General features: G+C 41.3%; 1 protein-coding gene across 1 annotated transcript in view; it reads right to left on the bottom strand.

Annotated features, from left to right (window-relative positions):
* LOC129774730 (protein rigor mortis) overlaps nt 1-21,483 on the bottom strand; it is a 41,111-nt gene extending 19,628 nt beyond the window's left edge. Inside the window, exons 1-5 of the mRNA XM_055778643.1 lie at nt 21,171-21,483; nt 20,564-21,114; nt 717-1,419; nt 424-660; nt 6-364 (exon numbers count right to left, since the gene is read on the bottom strand). Coding sequence (XP_055634618.1) covers nt 6-364; nt 424-660; nt 717-1,419; nt 20,564-21,114; nt 21,171-21,349 — 2,029 coding nt within the window. The 5' untranslated portion in view covers nt 21,350-21,483. The remainder of the gene's footprint in view (nt 1-5; nt 365-423; nt 661-716; nt 1,420-20,563; nt 21,115-21,170) is intronic.
* Between the last annotated feature and the right edge of the window lie 1,289 nt (nt 21,484-22,772).

Raw genomic sequence — 22,772 nt, 5'->3', positions numbered from 1 at the left:
CTTACCATGTTTCCCAGCACCAATCATTTTGTAGTAAGCCAATTTAGATTTACCAGTTGCGAACAGCACCACGCTTTTCTGGTGGAATTCATCAGTTAGCTCACACCATTTTAGAGTGTATACGTCGGTTGATAGAAAAGAAGCCAACAAAACCGGCACATTATTCGGGTTGTTCGTATCGTAAAGGCCAATTCTACCTTCCGAAGTTCCGAATGCGATATAATTCTCCCGCACAGGATGCCAATCAAGTGCCGTTACTTTGCTAGGAATCTTATTCATAAAAGGCACACAGATGATCTCGTCGAAATTTACGCTGGCCAGATTGATGGTTACTAGTCTTCGATCTGGACAAGCCACTGCTATACTGTAAAATACAACTATGTATACAACGAATGCTGGTAAACGTATCCACCGTAAACATACACGGTTGATTCCATTGGATTTTCCACGATGCACATGTTGCCCGTCGGTAGACAGGTCAGATCAGCAACTACCTGCGGTTTCTCCGTTACAGCCACGCCAACAAGTTTTCGATTAATAGACGTACACCACACGTAATCCGCATTAGCGTCGGTCAACTTACCGAAGGCACCATTTGCACGTATGAGATAGATAATCATGTCCACAGGATAACGAATTGGATTTTGCTTTGCAACCAACCTAGAAGATAAAAATAAAACTCTCGATTCTTTTACCAAAACGTAATGAATACGTACCGGATTCTTGTTCCCCGTAAAACGAAGGAAACACTCCATTCGAACACATGCCCGGACACATTATTGGCAATAACTTTCCGCGGATTCAACCAAACTGCCGTGGTGAAAATTCCGGGGCACAACCGCTTACTTGTGTGGCTGTTGGGCAGGTATAGTTTATCGATAACAACACCCGACTCATAATCCCAAAAGTACAACACGTTCTCTCGACTTCCAGACAGAAGAACCGTCATCAGCCGTCCCTCATCTTCTTGGGCTTCCTCTGGAGGATCAACCTGTGACTCATCTTTGTCAACAATAATAAAATCTCTCAGTTTCTCCGCTTCATCCAGCTCATTCTCCTCATCGGTATTGCAGTCTTGCGGTTGTTCCACGTCATCCGGAAGATCTTCGGCATCCGGTTCCTGATTGGCTTTGATAATGTCCTGTTTCAAATTCTGACACGCCTCCAGGAAGTTGAAACCCTCCGTTGTGTGAACTTTATCGCGGAAAGTATCCTTGCGATCCATACTGGACGTTTCCCGATCGACGATTGTACCGAACTCTTCATCGTTCTCGTTGTAATCATAGATGTCGAAGATATCCTCCGATGCTGCGGCTGCATTGATTGCTGCTGCTGCTGCTGCTGCAGGTGCTGCTGCTGCTGCTGCAGGTGCTGCTGCTGCAGGTGCTGCTGCTGCTGCTGCAGCTGCTGCAGGTTTCTCTGTAGATTTTAAATGATAATTCATCATAAACACTACTGAACGAGTTTTAGCGATTTAATGATATTGTTCGCGATCGATCACGCGAAAGATGAGCAAGTATCTCATGAAATAGATTTTCATGTCAATCGCTTTCCTTATCCCGATCCAAATCACTTCCTTCCATTCTAATTGCAATGTGCTAAAGACAGCAGCATACGTCAGCTTACAATTTATGCAACGTAAAACAAACAAAGGGTACCGTTCTCGTGATATGTTCATTACATGCGAATTCCAACCAAGAGCCAGGTTCATTCCAAGTGGTTAATCCTCCAAACAAGCCACATCTAAATGTTCTTCTCGTCCGATTCCTGAGCTATCAACATTAAGGCCTTCTTCAACCGAAGCATCGCTATTCCCATCAATGGTCAGAGCCACCAGACATGTCTCTCAAACACACTCTACTTTTTAACGTTCATAGATTATTTAATATATAGATGTTCTGGTTGATAAACGACTGGACTAAACATAATAGGAGTACCGGTAAGTTGCTTGGTTTTTTTCCAAAAATTAAAGCTTTATTCTGCAAAAATGGTTACAAATTTAATATTCAATACCCATTGCCCATTGTTATTGTCACCCATTGCCCATATAATAGGAGGTGTATGCCATTTCCGGCCAATCGGGAGTAAATTCATAAAACAGCAAAGGTATCTATACATTCTATTGCCGAAGTCGACAAAAACAAGAATTTTGAGTGATGAATGGCCATGCTTTACCATTAATCGATTTCACTCTCAATTGGTTGACGTTGAATTTTATGCTCTGATTTTCAGTAACACGCAATGATCTTCAATTTCTACGTTGCGGATATCATGACGAAAATGAAGATACAAATGAAAAATGAACTTCATGGCAAGCTGATGTGGATGTTCGTTCCACTGGTGTTCATTGATAGTGTTGTTTCATATTTATCGATTTGAGTGTCGTGAACATGTATATTTTCGGTACTGATCCAGACCAAGGCGCCTCTATATATACCAGGTGAAACAATCATATGAAATGCACTTTCAGCCATATTGGAATTGCTGTCGGTATTGTTTACCGGCGGCTCTCTACAAACTGCCACGACGCTTATTCGAACGATGCCTACTATGTTCGGCTTTCGCAAATTTATGTGAAAAAGAAGAGATGGTTTTGTAGAATTTCATTCTCATCCAGTTCATCCACTACTCTCGCATGTGAAAATGCAAAAATGGCGTATCCTAGCAATAACAAAACAAACAACCCCCGCTCCACAAACCGTAATTCCCTTCTTATTGATGTGATGATGTGGCTTCACCTGTTATACATTTATACAAGCGCCTTGATCCAGACATAACCGCTAAGAACGTAGGACTACGTATTCGTTTCATTTAATTTACTTGTTTATCATTTCGGATATCTATATAAATAAAAATGGGAGGCCAAATGTGTTGCTAAGCGCAAAACCCGAAGAAGGAATAGTTCGATTAGAACCGTCTTTATTTTGTTGTATTTGTCTTGATCCATAGATCAACATAGTGGAGAGACAAATCGGAAAATTTTCGAAAAACGGAGAGAGAACTGAATAACTCGAGAACTAATCAAGCAAATGGAGCCAAATTTGGGATGGGAGGTTTTTGGATACGAGAAATATTTCTATGATAGTATGACACCCCTCCCTCCTCTGAAATGTAGAGGAGGTCCCATAAAAATATTACACATATTTCAACCAAACATGACAATTGAAAATTTTCGGAACACTCTGAAGGAAAATGGGAAAATTCGGAAAATTCAATTTACATATGTTCTACAATAACATAGTGACAAGCGTTGTTAGTCCATAAAAAAAATGGTCCAGAAGCAGCCATTCTCTCTTGCCTTTGCGAGAACAATACACGAAGTGGTTCTATGTCGCAATTTGTATCTTCGTGTCAATGTAAGCATTGCACTGAGTATTCATCGCACTCCTAACGCATTTGACACACACACATACTCAGTCGCGTGCGATGAAATATTTGTTCCGCTAGCACCCACCATTGATTCAAGTCTGGACAGCGCAAGCAATCAGTCGTTTACTTTCGCGTTCCCGTGGTCGTGATCGAGTGCCGTAAGCTGTTATTAACCTTACTCGCCCTGGTGTTTTTATTGTCGCGCGTTTGCCGTGGTCTTGTGGACATTGTGTTCAACCTCGCAATCAGCGAGTGGAGAAGCCGCAACAAGGCCTGCCAAAGTGGCTGGCTTTCATTTCTCGCCAATTCATCGCCATCGCAAATTAGAGTCGGACACGGTGGTCAGTCGCACGCACACAATATCAGTGTGGAAGAACGCGCTTAGTGGTGTGATACACCATTTCATTTGTGCCGAGCGCTCAACACGCGATCAGCCGATCGCTAAGTTCAATTGTACTGGTGCATCTCGTGTGAATCGTTGTGAGTGAGAACGTGAGAACGAGCACCGGACTGAAAAGTGCACAATCGCAGCGGCGTCTGCAATCATCCGATCGAGCAGCAGCCGTTACCGCAATCATCGCACTGGTATGCGTTAGCAAGTAGTTTTATTATTTTTTGTTTTTTTGTTGTTTTTTTTATTAGGTTATAGGAATCATTCAAACTATTGCAATTATCAGCCACATAAATGATGGATGAAGGTGGGGGGTCTTTTAATATGGAGATCTCCTTCGATGACTCCCTTTCCGTTGCACAAAAAGGTGCCGGAAAGTCGCTTAAGCGCGTTCCGTGTGATACAGAAGAGTCGTCGATTAAAAAGCCCCCCTCTAAGAAATCCACAAACCTCGCCACTCATCCCCCGAAACCCCCCCCCCCCGTTTAAACTCAACCATCGACCTCGCATTCCTCATCTGTTGCTCCTGATCCCTCTCAACCATCCACCTCATCTCCCCCCTCTACCGTCCCCGTTCCCGCCCAAACCTCGTCCTCGTCTTCTTCTTCTGTTTTGTCCTCTCCCCGTGTCAAGGTTTATCCAGAGGATGCACCTGGAACTGGTCCATGGGTTGTTTTCTTCCGGCCCGAAACCCAACGGGAAATCGCTGAACGTCATTCAGATTATGAAAGATCTGACAAAAAATTATTCCTCCGTGGTCGAAATGAGAAAGGTTAGACCGAACAAACTGCGTGTTGTCGTGGCTGATCGGAAGCAAGCTAACGAGATTGTTGTCGACAATAGATTCATCCTAGAATATCGCGCCTATGTGCCCTGCCATAACGTAGAAATTTCGGGGGTGATTACAGAAACGGGTCTGACGAGCGAATTTATAAAAAAGGGAGATGGCAGATTTAAAAAGCTTCCTCTGTCGATAGTTAAAATTTTGGACTGCCAACAGTTAGGAAAAGTGTCCCAGGAAGAGGGAAAAACAAAATTCACGCCGTCCGACTCGTTTCGAGTAACTTTTGCTGGTTCCGCCCTCCCTGACTACGTTATGGTAGACAAATTTAGGCTACCACTGCGACTCTTCGTCCCAAAGCCCATGACTTGCAACAAATGCAAGTCAGTTGGTCACACAGCAGATTATTGTGCCAACAAGGAGCGCTGTGTCACTTGCGGAGAGCAACATGTGGGGAAATCCTGCAGTGCGACTGAGCATAAGTGTCCATATTGCGGAGGATCCCCACACGTGCTCTCAGCTTGTGAAACTTACAAGAGTCGCTGGGAGAAGCAGAAGCGCTCTTTAAAGGAACGCTCGAAACGTACTTTTGCGGAAATTTTAAAGGGCGCTTCTCCACTGGCTCAACAACAACAACCAATCTCAACACACAATACCTTTTCCGCGTTGCCAATTGATGAAATGGAAGCGGACACAGCTAGCGAGGGCACACCGTTTATTTTCAAAGGGAATCCCCGGCGCAAAAATGTGACCACTCCCAAAGTTCAAGAACAAGTCCCCACGGTTATATCCTCTGTTAGCTTGCCTGAAAAATCGAGTGCAGCGGACAAGCAAAATCAGGTTCCTCCTGGCTTCCGTGGGAATATTTCATCTTCGAACGACCCAGCACTCGAGGGGACATCAAAAACCCCAACTGTCCCTATTTTTCCGTCCAGTTCAACTTCCCAATCGGGATTTATAAAGTTGTCTGACCTTTTGGATCAAATCTTCAAGTGTTTTAATGTTTCCGACTCCATCAGAACCATTGTCACCGCAATGCTTCCAGTATTAAAGACAATTTTGCAACAATTGATGCAAACATGGCCCCTCCTTGCAATGATTATCTCTCTTGATGTCTAATTCAAATAGAGAGGTCGGAGATATCACTGTTTTACAGTGGAATTGTCGTAGTCTTATCCCTAAATTGGATACATTCAAATTTTTAATTCATAACTTCAATTGTGATGTTTTTGCTCTGTCCGAAACTTGGCTTTCTTCGCGAGATGATATCTCTTTCCACGATTTTAATATTATACGCTTGGACCGTGATGATAGATACGGAGGGGTGCTTTTGGGGATCAATAAGTGCCACTCATTTTTTAGAATTGACCTTCCAACTATTGGAGGGATCGAAGCTGTTGCTTGTCATGCAAACATCAGAGGCAAAGACCTCTGTATTGTCAGCTTGTATTGGCCTCCGAGAGCTGCGGTTAGCCGCAAACAACTTGATGACATGTGCTCTCCTTCCTGAGCCACGATTGATCTTGGGAGACTTCAACTCTCACGGAACTGCCTGGGGGGAACAGTACGACGACAATCGTTCATCGTTGATATATGACCTTTGTAACAGCTTCAATATGACCATTTTGAGCACTGGGGAAACAACACGTGTACCTAAACCTCCTGCTAACCCAAGTGCTCTTGACCTCTCGCTTTGCTCGAATTCACTATCGTTAGATTGCAAGTGGAATGTAATCCAGAACCCCAACGGTAGTGATCACTTGCCAATCAAAATTTCCATCACCATTGGGTTGAATTCTTCTGAATCTATAAACATGGCATATGACCTCACAAGACACATTGACTGGAAAAAATATGCGGACGCGATTGCTCTAGCCATCAATTCCAGAGATGGTTTACCTCCATTGGAGGAGTATAACTTCCTTTCTCGTTTGATATATGACAGCGCGGTTCGCGCTCAAACGAAATCCATCCCAGGTTCCACCATTCGCCGAAGGCCTCCCAATCCATGGTGGGATAGCCAATGTTCCAAGCTTTATGTAGAAAAATCAAATGCATTTAAAGCTTTTCGGAAACGTGGAACCCCTGAAAATTATCAAATGTATTTAGCCCTTGAGAATCAGTTCAAAAATTTGATCAAAGGGAAAAAACGTGCTTATTGGCGAAATTTCGTGGGAGGTTTGTCACGAGAAACGTCAATGACAAAATTATGGAAAGTGGCTCGAAACATGCGAAATCGCTCATCAACGAATGAAAGCGAAGAATATTCACATCGATGGATTTTTAATTTTGCTCGGAAGGTTTGTCCTGATTCCGCTCCTGTGCAAAAAATTGTTCGAGACATACCACAAGATAGGTGCGATCTTGATTCCGAGTTTTCGATGGTAGAATTCTCTCTTGCTCTCCTTTCTTGTAACAATTCGGCTCCAGGATCGGATAGAATTAAGTTCAACTTGTTGAAAAACCTCCCTGGTGTGGCGAAACATCGCTTGTTGAATTTATTCAATCGGTTTCTGGAACATAATATTGTTCCAGATGATTGGAGACAAGTACAAGTTATAGCTATTCAAAAACCTGGAAAGCCCGCGTCCGACTTCAATTCGTACCGCCCAATAGCAATGCTGTCTTGTATACGGAAATTGTTGGAGAAAATTATCTTGTTTCGCCTTGATCGATGGGTTGAAACGAATGGCTTACTCTCAGATACACAATATGGGTTCCGCAGGGGCAAGGGGACGAATGATTGTCTTGCGTTGCTTTCTTCAGAAATTCAAATGGCTTACGCCGGAAAAAAACAAATGGCTTCAGTATTCTTGGACATAAAGGGGGCGTTTGATTCAGTTTCAATAGAGGTCCTGTCAGACAAATTACACTCTCGGGGTCTGCCGCCTCTATTGAATAATATGTTATATAACTTGTTTTGTGAGAAACATTTGAATTTTTCTCATGGAGATTCGGCAGTGAGTCGGATCTCTTACATGGGCCTCCCTCAGGGCTCATGTTTAAGCCCCCTTTTGTACAACTTCTATGTAAGCGACATCGACAATTGCCTTACACAAAATTGCAGCCTAAGACAACTTGCAGATGACGGAGTGGTGTCTGTCGTAGGATCAAACGAATCCGACCTGCAAGGACCCTTACAAGATACTTTGAACAATTTTTCAACCTGGGCTATTCGGCTTGGAATCGAATTCTCCACGGAGAAAACAGAGATGGTGGTTTTTTCTAGGAAGCATAGACCAGCAAAACCAAAGCTTCAACTTTTGGGTAAACCGATCACTCATGCTATGTCATTCAAGTATCTTGGGGTCTGGTTCGACTCCAAATGTACTTGGGGGGCCCATATTAGGTATCTGAGTAAAAAATGTCAACAAAGAATAAACTTTCTCCGTACAATTACCGGCACCTGGTGGGGAGCCCATCCCGAAGATCTTATAATGTTGTATCGAACAACTATTCGCTCAGTGATGGAGTATGGCAGTTTCTGTTTTCAATCAGCTGCCAAAACACACCTCATTAAACTCGAGCGAATTCAATATCTTTGTCTCCGTATTGCGTTGGGATGTATGCCCTCAACGCATACCATGAGTCTCGAGGTTTTGGCAGGCGTACTCCCACTAAAAGATCGCTTCAATTTATTATCTCTTCGGTTCCTCATCCGGTGTAAGGTTATGAACCCATTGGTGATCGGAAATTTTGAGCAGCTTATCGAGCTAAATTTTCATTCTGGATTCATGAGCTCATATCATGAATTCAACACCATGCAGGTTGATCCTTCTTCGTATATTCCCAACCGTGTTTGTTTTTCTGACTACATCAATTCCTCTGTACATTTTGATCTGTTCATGAAGGAGAAAATCCATGAAATTCCAGATTATCTTCGATCGAGGATCGCTCCTACGATCTTCAAAGCAAAGTATGGGCGTGTCAATTGTGATAATATGTACTATACAGATGGGTCCTCAATGAATGAGTCCACAGGATTTGGAGTGTTCAACGAAATTTTCAGCACCTCCCACAGTCTTCATAATCCTTGCTCAGTGTATATTGCTGAGTTGGCAGCAATTCACTGGGCGCTGGACAGCGTCGCCTCACGACCTGTTGAACACTATTACATTGTAACGGATAGTCTTAGCTCTGTCGAAGCTATCCGTTCAGTGAGGCCGGAAAAGCACTCGCCGTACTTCATTGAGAGAATACGAGAATTTTTGAGTGCTTTATCCAGACGCTGTTATGTCATTACCTTTGTCTGGGTCCCTTCACATTGCTCCATTTCGGGTAATGAGAGGGCTGACTCATTAGCAAAGGTAGGTGCAATTGAAGGCGATATTTATCAGCGTCAAATCGCCTTCAATGAATTTTATTCTTTAGTTCGTAAAAATACCATCGCTAACTGGCAACGCAAGTGGAACGAAGATGAATTGGGCCGGTGGTTCCACTCGATTATCCCTAAGGTTAGCCTCAAACCATGGTTCAAAAGTCTGGACTTGAGTCGGACTTTATTCGGACCTTCTCCCGACTCATGTCCAATCACTGTTCTTTAGATGCGCTGCTTTTTCGTTTCAAGCTTGCCGACAGCAATCTCTGCGTTTGTGGCCATGGTTACCACGACATCGAACACGTTGTTTGGTCGTGCGAGCTATATCTTGTCGCCAGATCGAATTTAGAAAACTCCCTTCGGGCTCGAGGAAGGCAGCCCAATGTGCCGGTGAGAGATGTGTTGGCTCGGTTAGACCTTGATTACATGTCCCAAATATATGTTTTCCTTAAAGATATCGATCTTCGAGTGTGATTGTTCTTACATTCTTTCCCCCCCATTTTCTCCTCCTTTTCGTCCTTCGCGAGCTATCGGTTCCCTTCCTACTAACATTAGAATAAGTTAAATTGTTAATACATATTAGATGTGAGGATAGTTTAAGAATTCAGTGTGATGTGTGAGTATGAATGTGAAAGTGAGTATGAGTGTGAGTGTGAACATGGTTACAATCTCCTTACATCCCATCCTTTTCCTAAAGAAAATGTGTCACCCTTCTAAACTCGAGTCGACCGCGAGTAATCGGTTTCCTATTTCATTAACCGTAGAATTAAGAAAACATGTGCAATCATCGCACTGGTATGCGTTAGCAAGTAGTTTTATTATTTTTTGTTTTTTTGTTGTTTTTTTTATTAGGTTATAGGAATCATTCAAACTATTGCAATTATCAGCCACATAAATGATGGATGAAGGTGGGGGGTCTTTTAATATGGAGATCTCCTTCGATGACTCCCTTTCCGTTGCACAAAAAGGTGCCGGAAAGTCGCTTAAGCGCGTTCCGTGTGATACAGAAGAGTCGTCGATTAAAAAGCCCCCCTCTAAGAAATCCACAAACCTCGCCACTCATCCCCCGAAACCCCCCCCCCCCCCCCCCCGTTTAAACTCAACCATCGACCTCGCATTCCTCATCTGTTGCTCCTGATCCCTCTCAACCATCCACCTCATCTCCCCCCTCTACCGTCCCCGTTCCCGCCCAAACCTCGTCCTCGTCTTCTTCTTCTGTTTTGTCCTCTCCCCGTGTCAAGGTTTATCCAGAGGATGCACCTGGAACTGGTCCATGGGTTGTTTTCTTCCGGCCCGAAACCCAACGGGAAATCGCTGAACGTCATTCAGATTATGAAAGATCTGACAAAAAATTATTCCTCCGTGGTCGAAATGAGAAAGGTTAGACCGAACAAACTGCGTGTTGTCGTGGCTGATCGGAAGCAAGCTAACGAGATTGTTGTCGACAATAGATTCATCCTAGAATATCGCGCCTATGTGCCCTGCCATAACGTAGAAATTTCGGGGGTGATTACAGAAACGGGTCTGACGAGCGAATTTATAAAAAAGGGAGATGGCAGATTTAAAAAGCTTCCTCTGTCGATAGTTAAAATTTTGGACTGCCAACAGTTAGGAAAAGTGTCCCAGGAAGAGGGAAAAACAAAATTCACGCCGTCCGACTCGTTTCGAGTAACTTTTGCTGGTTCCGCCCTCCCTGACTACGTTATGGTAGACAAATTTAGGCTACCACTGCGACTCTTCGTCCCAAAGCCCATGACTTGCAACAAATGCAAGTCAGTTGGTCACACAGCAGATTATTGTGCCAACAAGGAGCGCTGTGCCACTTGCGGAGAGCAACATGTGGGGAAATCCTGCAGTGCGACTGAGCATAAGTGTCCATATTGCGGAGGATCCCCACACGTGCTCTCAGCTTGTGAAACTTACAAGAGTCGCTGGGAGAAGCAGAAGCGCTCTTTAAAGGAACGCTCGAAACGTACTTTTGCGGAAATTTTAAAGGGCGCTTCTCCACTGGCTCAACAACAACAACCAATCTCAACACACAATACCTTTTCCGCGTTGCCAATTGATGAAATGGAAGCGGACACAGCTAGCGAGGGCACACCGTTTATTTTCAAAGGGAATCCCCGGCGCAAAAATGTGACCACTCCCAAAGTTCAAGAACAAGTCCCCACGGTTATATCCTCTGTTAGCTTGCCTGAAAAATCGAGTGCAGCGGACAAGCAAAATCAGGTTCCTCCTGGCTTCCGTGGGAATATTTCATCTTCGAACGACCCAGCACTCGAGGGGACATCCGTAGAATTAAGAAAACATGTTAATAGTAAAAGTATAGTTGAGAGTTTGGCTTCTTTAAACCTATGTAACTGAGCCTGTACAAATAAACGAATTATAAAAAAAAATAGCACCCACCATTGTTCCACATTCCTTGACCACCTCACTTCTTATTGGCAATCCATAAAAATAACAAAAATTGCAAAATTCGCAAGTATCAAGTGTCGGGCTTCATGTTGTTAAGTGTTGTCCCAGTGGTATCACACCTATAGCCATTTTCCGTGCATCGCCACAGTAAGGCTAGGCGCAAATTGGAAAGCGTATAGCGCTCGTAAGCGAACACGAAACTACCAACACGACTCATACGTGCCACAAACGTAGCGTGGTGGAGCGCATATTGAGTCGCAGTTTGGTGTGAATAGATGCCACTCGTCTACAATATCTGATTCACACAGTGCTGCGCGATATATTTATTTTCTACTAGCTAACCCGCCTAACTTCGTCCCGCCCAAAATTTATTTTTCCTTATCACATCCACGTTCTCTTACTAAGCGCTGTTCATGGGTCCAATCGCATTCATTGATTGATCTTCTAACCTACCCTTTAAAATTACCTTTTACTATAAAATTACCAAAAAAATTAATTCAAAATTTTTCAAGCACTTGCAAATAACATGTTTCTCCGTTACGTTACATGCCAAATTTGGTTTGATTTGCTTGATTAATTCTCGAGTAATGCAGAAATTTGTACTTCATTTGTATGGCAGAACCTCTAAGAGAGGGGGAAGGGTATCTAACCACCATAGATTCATTGATTGCACCCTGAAACCTCCACATGCCAAATTTCATTTCATTTGCTCGATTAATTCTCGAGTAATGCAGAAAGCTGTGTTTCATTCGTATGGCAGCCCCCCTTATAGAGGGAGGTGGAGTGTCTCACTACCGTAAAAACATTTATTGCACCCTATAACCTCCACATGCCGAATTTGGTTTTATTTGCTTGATTAATTGTCGAGTAATGCAGAAATTTGTGTTTCATTTGTATGACAGCTCTCCCTTAGAGAGGGGGTGGAGTGTCTAACCACCATAAAATTATTTATTGCACCCCTAAACCTCCATATGCCTAATTTGGTTTCGTTTGCTTGATTAATTTTCTCGAGTAATGCAGAAATTTGTGCTTCATTTGTATGGCCCTCTAAGAGAGGGGGGAGGGTATCTAACCACCATAGAAACATTTCTTGCACCCTAAAGTCTCCATATGCCTAATTTGGTTTAATTTACTTGATTTTTTCTCGAGTGATGCAAAAATTTGTGTTTCATCTGTATGGTAGTTAAGTAGTTTCCGAGTCCATAAGAATCAGACAGACAGATATCACTCCAATCTATATATATATATATATATATATATATATATATATATATATAATATATATATAATATATTATATATAATATATAATACAACCACCCGACCGGTTTATGATTGTTCACCAACACAACCACCACAACTGGCACGACCATCACGAGTAACTGTGGTTCAGCCACAGCGTCACGCGAATCGTGTATCACGAGCGCTCTACCACCTCGCGTCATCTGGCCAATTCGCGCCGTTCTATATATTTTAATTAGCCACAAAAACAGGCGCTAGACAGGGCCAATGCACACGTACGCACACAAATATCCATATATCGATGACTTGAAGCAACTAAATATACACACAATCCACACACACACCGCTTTGCGCTTTTCTCAACATAAGCCATTTCTATTAATATTTCCGATCCCGATTAGCTTAGCTGTCATCCTTGGTGGAAATAGTTTTGCTACTGTCATGCGAAACCAAATCACATAAGAAATTCCAGAACATTTATATTCTTGGCGAGCCGATGATAGCCTGATGATTGTATTTATCAAAACATTAATGCAATGGAGTCAGTTACATGCAATAATTGCAATGCCAGAGCCATCAGCAAGTAAGTAATTTGGTCGCGTACACAGCTCAATCCGAAACAAAGACATGCGATGGTACAAAACAAGAAAGAACAAGCGATGTTCATTGCTTCGCATCTAGAGCGATACTGACAGTTTGCCTGGTCAGGTAATTAATTAAAGAGACTTTGAAAAGCCTTGAAAAACGCCCTTGGAAAACTTTACTCTTGCAACACTACACCTCCACCCTTATTGCCTTGAGTAAGGTACTCGATCCCTCACCGTCCCGCTCGTCTAGCAACGATGTTTTCCAGTCGGTGTCCTCACGAAGAATGATGAAGTTTGCCTCAGCGAGTTGTACTTTTTATATTCTAGGCAAATATTCCCTTCGTTCTTCTTATTTTCCTTTGTTCACGGAGACTTTGGTATATAAATCGCCAAAATTCGATTGCGGCAAAAATAGTTCTCAACGTTAACTTTATTTCATAAAAACGTGACCTGTTTTCTGATTTGACCCCCTAATGAAAGACGTAGTTCTACGTCAAAAAATATTGCAGATTAGCAAATGTAGGAAAATTGACTCAAACTCGTATCCGAACACTAGTTGAAATTTCAATTCGATTTTGAAGGCGTTGATTAATTTAAAGTTTCTCTCTTCAGCATGGTAATTCTTATTCATTGCATCTTCCTTTAGTTGCCATTGGCCGTTATCTACGAGCTTTTTGTTGTGTTTGGGAGGAATATTCACTCATTCATCCATCAGGTTTTAAGAAAAGGGGCTGTCCACATACCACGTGGACAGAAAAAGCATGATTTTAGACACCCCCCTCCCCCTCCATGGACAAGAGTGGACATACCTTATACCCTTTCCCCTTGTTGTCCACGTGGACATTCCTCCTGTTTTTAGAAGGAAATCAACACAATTCTATTTTTTTCGCTTAAATTTCATTCCAAGTTTGTTTCTGTTTTCTATTTCATGTTTTCATTGATGAAAATGATACCCTTATTAATGATTAGGATTTGTTTTTAATTTATTTTCGACATTTCTGGGAAACTCATTATTTTCTTCCAAGTTCCATTTACGTTATGTACATATCCATATCAAAATACCTCTTGTGAATCTACTCTCGAGTATTTTTAATAAACCAGGCTGGTTGTTTGAGATTAAAAAAAATCAGACAATGAAAACAAGCACTTTGTATGAAAACAGTTATTGGCATCTATAAAAAAAAAGAATCTTGAAACAATACAATAAACAATAATAAAACGATGTTTAAATCATCGCGCTGTTCAAATTGTAAATATGTTGTAATGTATTGCTAGATTTGGATCGTTCAACACACCCGAACTGCCGCTCAAACGCATATACGTGAGACAGTCCAATTTCTGATGCTGTTCATTTAACTGATCCGCAGATTCATAAATAACATTAGTTTACTACTCGCGTTGACTGCATATTAAATTTTACATTCCCGTATCAATTAAAACCAAGTCAAAATCTCATTAATTTTTCTTAAATTTAAAATTGGTTTCGAGCCAGCTAATTCAGCAGAATGTATTTTGTCTCAAAACTCGTATGTCGCAACTACATGTGGACATTGACATTCGTGATCACGGATTGCGAAATATTTTCTCGTCTAATATGACTTTCGCTTCTACAGGTTCGGTAGTGCCTGGCGGCTACAACGAACCTAGTCGAAACAAAACACCTGCAGTATCTTCGTGATCGATGATTTCGTTGGCCTATAACCCTTGATTCTTAAATCATGGTAAATATTGTCATACATATAATCGATCATAGATGCTCTGTTTTGTTTCTCAATATTTCAGTATCCTTCACGCAACTTGAGAATTCAATTCTCTCAGAACTTCTTTATTTTCTCGTCAAAAAACTGGGCAAAGCGCTTTTTATGCTAAACAGTTAGTTGAAGTTCTTACAGGAATCTTAATAGTTGATAATCTGAAGATGCAATATCTGGTGAGTACGGCGGTGGAGTCTTAGAAGCGCTCTGAAAGCGTTCTGGATCGTTGATTTTAATACATTCAGCTGCGAGCAGTCTTGTTGGAATTCATCGAGACTAGTTGCTTACAGATTTTCCTTCAGTTCCACCAGACCCAAACCATGACTTCAGACGAAAACCTGCTTCGGGAGCTCTATTCACTTGCCCAAGATTTTTTTTAACTCAACATCATTGTGAATGATATGCCTGTCCTTCACAACTCGCTACGAATATGTATTTTCGTTGCGTTTATGAAACGAATTGCCAATTGAGATGCGTTCCGTCGGATGTTTTGTTTGGTAAAATAAACCCTTATTCCGGAATCCAATCGGATTTTAAATTAGCACAATGTTGCATTCTTCAATCTGATCAAGTCAAATTCTATAAGGTTGTGCAAATGTTGCAACCTTGGATTGCAATATGCAAAAGTCGATCTCGTTCGGATTGAGATACGTCAAATCCGAGCGGGTTCCGAAATATGGTTGAATATGTAGTCCATACATTGTGGCGTGCTCATGAACGGTGGTTTTAGACATCTGTACCGAATCTACTAATTCATGTGTCGTGTACCGAAGATTAATCTTGATAAGTATTTCGATTTGATTGTCATCAGTAGCAGCACGGATTTTTCAGACAATTGTAGAAGCGTAGAAGCGTATGACAATAATTACCAGATATTGATATTTTTTTTTATTCTTTATTTGAGAGGCTTTCAGCCTCTTGGGCTGGTTCGCCTCTGACCAGATATTGATAAAGAAATACATCATTACAAGAAACAGATTACACAATTCCAACATTCTTTGTGTCTTTGGGTGTCTTTATCCTGACGGAATTCATTGCCCTCTATTACCGATTGGAATAAATTGATCGACTCCAACTCATGTTAGTTCCATTCAGAATATACATTTCAGAGAAGAAGTTCAGCCATATGAAAAAATATGAATGTTTAACCGGCCAGTACTCGGTCTTTTTATCGATGAATACAGAGTACACAGGGTGGGCATAAAATTTCTTGTAAAAATCTTGTAAATACAGAGCAAATCTCATTCAATTTTGACATTATCTGAATCCCCTCCCCCCTCACCGTGGACAAGCGTGGCCATTTTCGTAACCCCTACCCTCCCTAAAGTTGTCCACGTGGTATGTGGACAACCCCAAACTAGAAGCCTTGCCATTTTCCCATACATTTGTTCTGTTCATTTGTGTGCTTGCCTAACCGTGCTATCAATAACGGGTAACTTATGCAGTCTTATGCAACGAAAAGAGAATATTTGAGACGTAAACTCCATCCTTGCACTGTAAGTACCCTGTCGCTAGAGTATTAATATTGCATTTCCTTTGAGGAAAACTTTCACTTCCCGTTTGGTGGTCATCGAAGCAACATCGCTGCCGGCGAGCGTCGAGTGGGAATGAATCGTCTTTCTCATTTTGTTCATTTTGGGTCATCTTCGTTTGCCCTCGAGCGAATATTTGACTCGCTGAGGATCTGGCATTGCAATCAACACACCGAGCCGAGTCATGTAGGGAAAACTTAGCTGGGCTATCGCCGATTCACAAGAAAAATTATACTTCTGCTGGAATGCTATTGTGATTTAATTCACGTTCCAGTCGCAAAATTGTCTCCACCAAGGAACTACGCAATACGGCCCCTTCCCGATGCAACAAACTCCTAGATTTGTGAAAGGTTTTGACCGAGAAATCGAGAGACGGTCATTCTTCTTCTGCATTTGGCCTTAAACTTTGTAGTTCATTTGCCCCTAGAGAAACAGTCATTCTCGCGATGTTTTCTTGTGTTAGGCAAGGCGCAAATTGAGACGCGTATAGCGCGAGCATCTAGGCGCGATCTAGCGCCTGTTTTTGTGGCTAATTAAAATATATAGAACGGCGCGAATTGGCCAGATGACGCGAGGTGGTAGAGCGCTCGTGAGACACGATTCGCGTGACGCTGTGGCTGAACCACAGTTTCTCGTGATTTCCGGAATAAGGGTTTATTTTACCAAACAAAACATCCGACGGAACGCATCTCAATTGGCAATTCGTTTCATAAACGCAACGAAAATACATATTCGTAGCGAGTTGTGAAGGACAGGCATATCATTCACAATGATGTTGAGTTAAAAAAAATCTTGGGCAAGTGAATAGAGCTCCCGAAGCAGGTTTTCGTCTGAAGTCATGGTTTGGGTCTGGTGGAACTGAAGGAAAATCTGTAAGCAACTAGTCTCGATGAATTCCAACAAGACTGCTCGCAGCTGAATGTATTAAAATCAACGATCCAGAACGCTTTCAGAGCGCTTCTAAGACTCCACCGCCGTACTCACCAGATATTGCATCTTCAGATTATCAACTATTAAGATTCCTGTAAGAACTTCAACTAACTGTTTAGCATAAAAAGCGCTTTGCCCAGTTTTTTGACGAGAAAATAAAGAAGTTCTGAGAGAATTGAATTCTCAAGTTGCGTGAAGGATACTGAAATATTGAGAAACAAAACAGAGCATCTATGATCGATTATATGTATGACAATATTTACCATGATTTAAGAATCAAGGGTTATAGGCCAACGAAATCATCGATCACGAAGATACTGCAGGTGTTTTGTTTCGACTAGGTTCGTTGTAGCCGCCAGGCACTACCGAACCTGTAGAAGCGAAAGTCATATTAGACGAGAAAATATTTCGCAATCCGTGATCACGAATGTCAATGTCCACATGTAGTTGCGACATACGAGTTTTGAGACAAAATACATTCTGCTGAATTAGCTGGCTCGAAACCAATTTTAAATTTAAGAAAAATTAATGAGATTTTGACTTGGTTTTAATTGATACGGGAATGTAAAATTTAATATGCAGTCAACGCGAGTAGTAAACTAATGTTATTTATGAATCTGCGGATCAGTTAAATGAACAGCATCAGAAATTGGACTGTCTCACGTATATGCGTTTGAGCGGCAGTTCGGGTGTGTTGAACGATCCAAATCTAGCAATACATTACAACATATTTACAATTTGAACAGCGCGATGATTTAAACATCGTTTTATTATTGTTTATTGTATTGTTTCAAGATTCTTTTTTTTATAGATGCCAATAACTGTTTTCATACAAAGTGCTTGTTTTCATTGTCTGATTTTTTTAAATCTCAAACAACCAGCCTGGTTTAATAAAAATACTCGAGAGTAGATTCACAAGAGGTATTTTGATATGGATATGTACTTAACGTAAATGGAACTTGGAAGAAAATAATGAGTTTCCCAGAAATGTCGAAAATAAATTAAAAACAAATCCTAATCATTAATAAGGGTATCATTTTCATCAATGAAAACATGAAATAGAAAACAGAAACAAACTTGGAATGAAATTTAAGCGAAAAAAATAGAATTGTGTTGATTTCCTTCTAAAAACAGGAGGAATGTCCACGTGGACTACAAGGGGAAAGGGTATAAGGTATGTCCACTCTTGTCCATGGAGGGGGAGGGGGGTGTCTAAAATCATGCTTTTTCTGTCCACGTGGTATGTGGACAGCCCCTTTTCTTAAAACCTGATGGATGAATGAGTGAATATTCCTCCCAAACACAACAAAAAGCTCGTAGATAACGGCCAATGGCAACTAAAGGAAGATGCAATGAATAAGGATTACCATGCTGAAGAGAGAAACTTTAAATTAATCAACGCCTTCAAAATCGAATTGAAATTTCAACTAGTGTTCGGATACGAGTTTGAGTCAATTTTCCTACATTTGCTAATCTGCAATATTTTTTGACGTAGAGCTACGTCTTTCATTAGGGGGTCAAATCAGAAAACAGGTCACGTTTTTATGAAATAAAGTTAACGTTGAGAACTATTTTTGCCGCAATCGGATTTTGGCGATTTATATACCAAAGTATCCGTGAACAAAGGAAAATAAGAAGAACGAAGGGAATATTTGCCTAGAATATAAAAAGTGCAACTCGCTGAGGCAAACTTCATCATTCTTCGTGAGGACACCGACTGGAAAACATCGTTGCTAGACGAGCGGGACGGCGAGGGATCGAGTACCTTACTCAAGGCAATAAGGGTGGAGGTGTAGTGCTGCAAGAGTAAAGTTTTCCAAGGGCGTTTTTCAAGGCTTTTCAAAGTCTCTTTAATTAATTACCTGACCTGGCAAACTGTCAGTATCGCTCTAGATGCGAAGCAATGAACATCGCTTGTTCTTTCTTGTTTTGTACCATCGCATGTCTTTGTTTCGGATTGAGCTGTGTACGCGACCAAATTACTTACTTGCTGATGGCTCTGGCATGGCAATTATTGCATGTAACTGACTCCATTGCATTAATGTTTTGATAAATACAATCATCAGGCTATCATCTGCTCGCCAAGAATATAAATGTTCTGGAGTGTCTTATGTGATTTGGTTTCGCATGACAGTAGCAAAACTACTTCCACCAAGGATGACAGCTAAGGTAATCGAGATCGGAAATATTAATAGAAAGGGCTTATGTTGAGAAAAGCGCAAAGCGGTGTGTGTGGATTGTATGTATATTTAGTTGCTTCAAGTCATCGATATATGGATATTTGTGTGCGTACGTGTGCATTGGCCCTGTCACGATGCAACAATCGCCAAATTTTTTGATGCTATGATTGACGATCGTTTGATGGTGCAAATTATGCAGCTGTAATGATAAATATAAACAAGGAGGGGAGATAGCGGGAGGGAAATATTTGCGCTAGGGAATTAGTAATGGATCTCTGCTGAGGCAAATATTCAGTCTTAACAGTCTTAGCAGTTGACATTGTTTCTTTTCCGTCATCATAAAGGGTTCGTTGGTGCCTTTGACATTGCATCAATGCATTGAATTGAGGCTATGGCGAAACAGACGTTAAGGTTGTTCGCAAAAAAATATTTTGGGGAATACCGAGCATCTTGAATGTCATGCTGGTTCGTGTACCAGTCGCAAAACTACCTTCAACTAGGATTACATTTACGCTAATCTTGATCATGATGAAGCAATGCTACTCTTTTGAAAGTTTTTGTGATTAACAGAAAGAGTTTATTTCGTTTATTTAGTCACCAACAAAGTAAATGTCGTTCTGGAATTTTGTATGTAATTTAGTTTTGCTCGACAGTAGCAAAATTTTCCCCACTAAGGATGACAACTGCGCTTATCTTAAGGTTAGTAAAATTAATAGATGCGTTTCGTCAGAGATCAAAAGTAGTGAAGAGTGATCTACATGGTGGCGTAGTAATTCGAATTTGAGTCACTGTATGTTTTTTCGCAGTAGCTATGTATCGCAGTAGCCTTGACGAAGAATTGTGGAACAGATGTGATCTGATGATGTTTATTACTCTGGTAGACCTTAAATATTGTTCAATCATACGAGAAGCGATTCTTTTAAACTATTTCATCAAGAAAATCCCTCCAACTTTATAATGATTAATCCTAAATGATAAAATGATCCTGAATTCATATCTGAAGGTTACAAAACAAAATATTTTGAATCTAAATGAACACAGCAAAGCGAGTCCGAGCATAATTACCTTCTTCACGCTTATCGGTCGCCTTAGTGCGAGCCTCGATTTTGGGACGCTCTTCACTTCTCCAACTTGTTTGCCCCCGCTCCTCCTGCACCTTAACTTGCATCCAATCGATGGAAACAACCTCTTTGTCGTGTCCTCGCAAGCTGCACAAAACTGTCATGTCCTTGATGGAGAACAGTTGAATTAGCCCATTCTTCATACCAGCGGCGAAAACATATCTATTCTGGGGACATGCAGACAGAACCACTATTATACAGTTTGGACGGAAAAAATCCGCATACAGTTTGTATGTGTCCGTAACCATACAGTAGATTATCATGACCGAATGGTCCACCGAGATTATTTTCTCTGTCTGAGTGAAGCATATAGCGGAAGTGACCTCGTTCTGACCAAAACGGTACTCAGTGCGCGACAACTTGAAAACATGACCTTTGTGGCCCTTTACTGCCACACCCTGATCCAAGTTCCAGACCTGTAAATGATTCTGATCGTCAAATGTTGCAAACTCTCGCCGTTCGGTCCAATCTGGAGAGCAAGCCAGCGATTTGATTCTGTTACAAACAATAAACATTAGTTTCGAATGTAATAGCATAATTACAATAAATACCCCGCTCTACAGTTAATGATCCGGACGCGAGGCATCTGACCCTGCTGGAGCGGTGCGATGTAGTTCACATCTGTCCGCGAGTGATACAACAATCCGTTCCCAGGCGTGGATATAATACTGTTCTGTCGGAACCATGATTGCATGTTCGGAACCACGAATCCATTCATATCGATGTCCATCGCTATTCCAAGATTGAAAACTAATTTTTTTCAAATATTTCACGTTTTACTCGAAAACGTAACTTCTTTGTAAACGAAAATATGGTTAATGTTTTTTGCGATTCAGACCGGCTCTTTTGTTTTGCTTTGCAAATCAAAAATGTTCAAGTGTGCGTAAAACAGTATAATCGCGCCATACAGCCAGATAGAAGGTGTAACTGATTACACCGCGAAATTCAAAAACTTTACATAGTTGTTCAACTGTAAAGGTTGTCGCAGATTATAAAATGTGTTGAAGAAAAGTGCATTGTACGATGCATACTATAAAAATTGTATTTGTCTCGTATTAATTTTGTTGTGTCTGAATGGAATACTCATCACCCTGGCCTTACTTTTCATACTACTAAGATACTCCAGCATAGTTAAGGTAAAATCTATAGAATTTTTCCCTATGTTATAGAAAGACTGGTTCATCTTTGGATGCTGGATGCATATGGATGATATAAGTGCGATTCACATACAACATCCACGTCACGTTCACGTCCCGTCACGTCAAGCTACGTCAGTTATTCTACCATGCAATTCTTATGAAAACATTCACATACACCGGCGGCATAACAACACGTCAGCGACCGTTCATCGAATGCGACCGGCAGGATTTGTAGAAAAGAATATTTGACGGAAACGGTAGGTTCGTTGGGGTTTTGTCTGGGCTTTGTGTCTCGGCTTTTGGTTTTGATTTTGGTTGTATTCTTTATATCAACATATCGCTTAGCTTCAAATTACGGAGTCAAAATCATTCGCGACTAGCTGAGAAAAATAGCCTATATATTATTATTGTTGAATAAGGGTCGGGACTACGGGGTTTATCCATTTAAATAATATAATTCAATGATTTTCATTGATTTTTTTCTAAATTTAGTACTGGTTCTAGGCATGTTGATTCGAAAGAAGACATTGCAATTTAGAACTGGTGTAGGTGGCGACACCATGAATAACATCAAATAAATCATTCGTTTGACACTTGACGTGACGGTGCTGGTGCAAGCATAGACTGCATGTGTGAATTGGCCGAGACGATGACGGAACGTGGACGTTCTTTTCCGTAACATTCTATGTGAATCGCACAATATGTGGTTCAAACTTGTATGCAGGCTTCGAAAATGGTGTGCGATGTTTGGTACAGCTCGGATATGCAATCGACCGTCTTCGTTTCTCTCTTTGTTTAATCATTTAGTGTAACACAAGTGATTACTGTCATTCATGCAAGTATCTGAATGAATGGTTATTTGTTCGTGAGGGGTTACTTGCATGACACATTGGACCTGATTCTCGAATACACTTCACGGTGAAAACGAAATAATCGGCACGCCATTGAACTACGTTTTACGAGTTAGTGAAGTGTCGATGATAATAATGAGTTTTCAGGCAGAATGAGCAAGAT

The sequence above is a fragment of the Toxorhynchites rutilus genome, chromosome 3 (genome assembly GCF_029784135.1).
Source record: "Toxorhynchites rutilus septentrionalis strain SRP chromosome 3, ASM2978413v1, whole genome shotgun sequence".
NCBI lineage: Eukaryota > Metazoa > Arthropoda > Insecta > Diptera > Culicidae > Toxorhynchites > Toxorhynchites rutilus.
The sequence above is the reverse complement of the archived record's forward strand: the minus strand, read 5'-3'. Positions and strand labels throughout refer to the sequence as shown.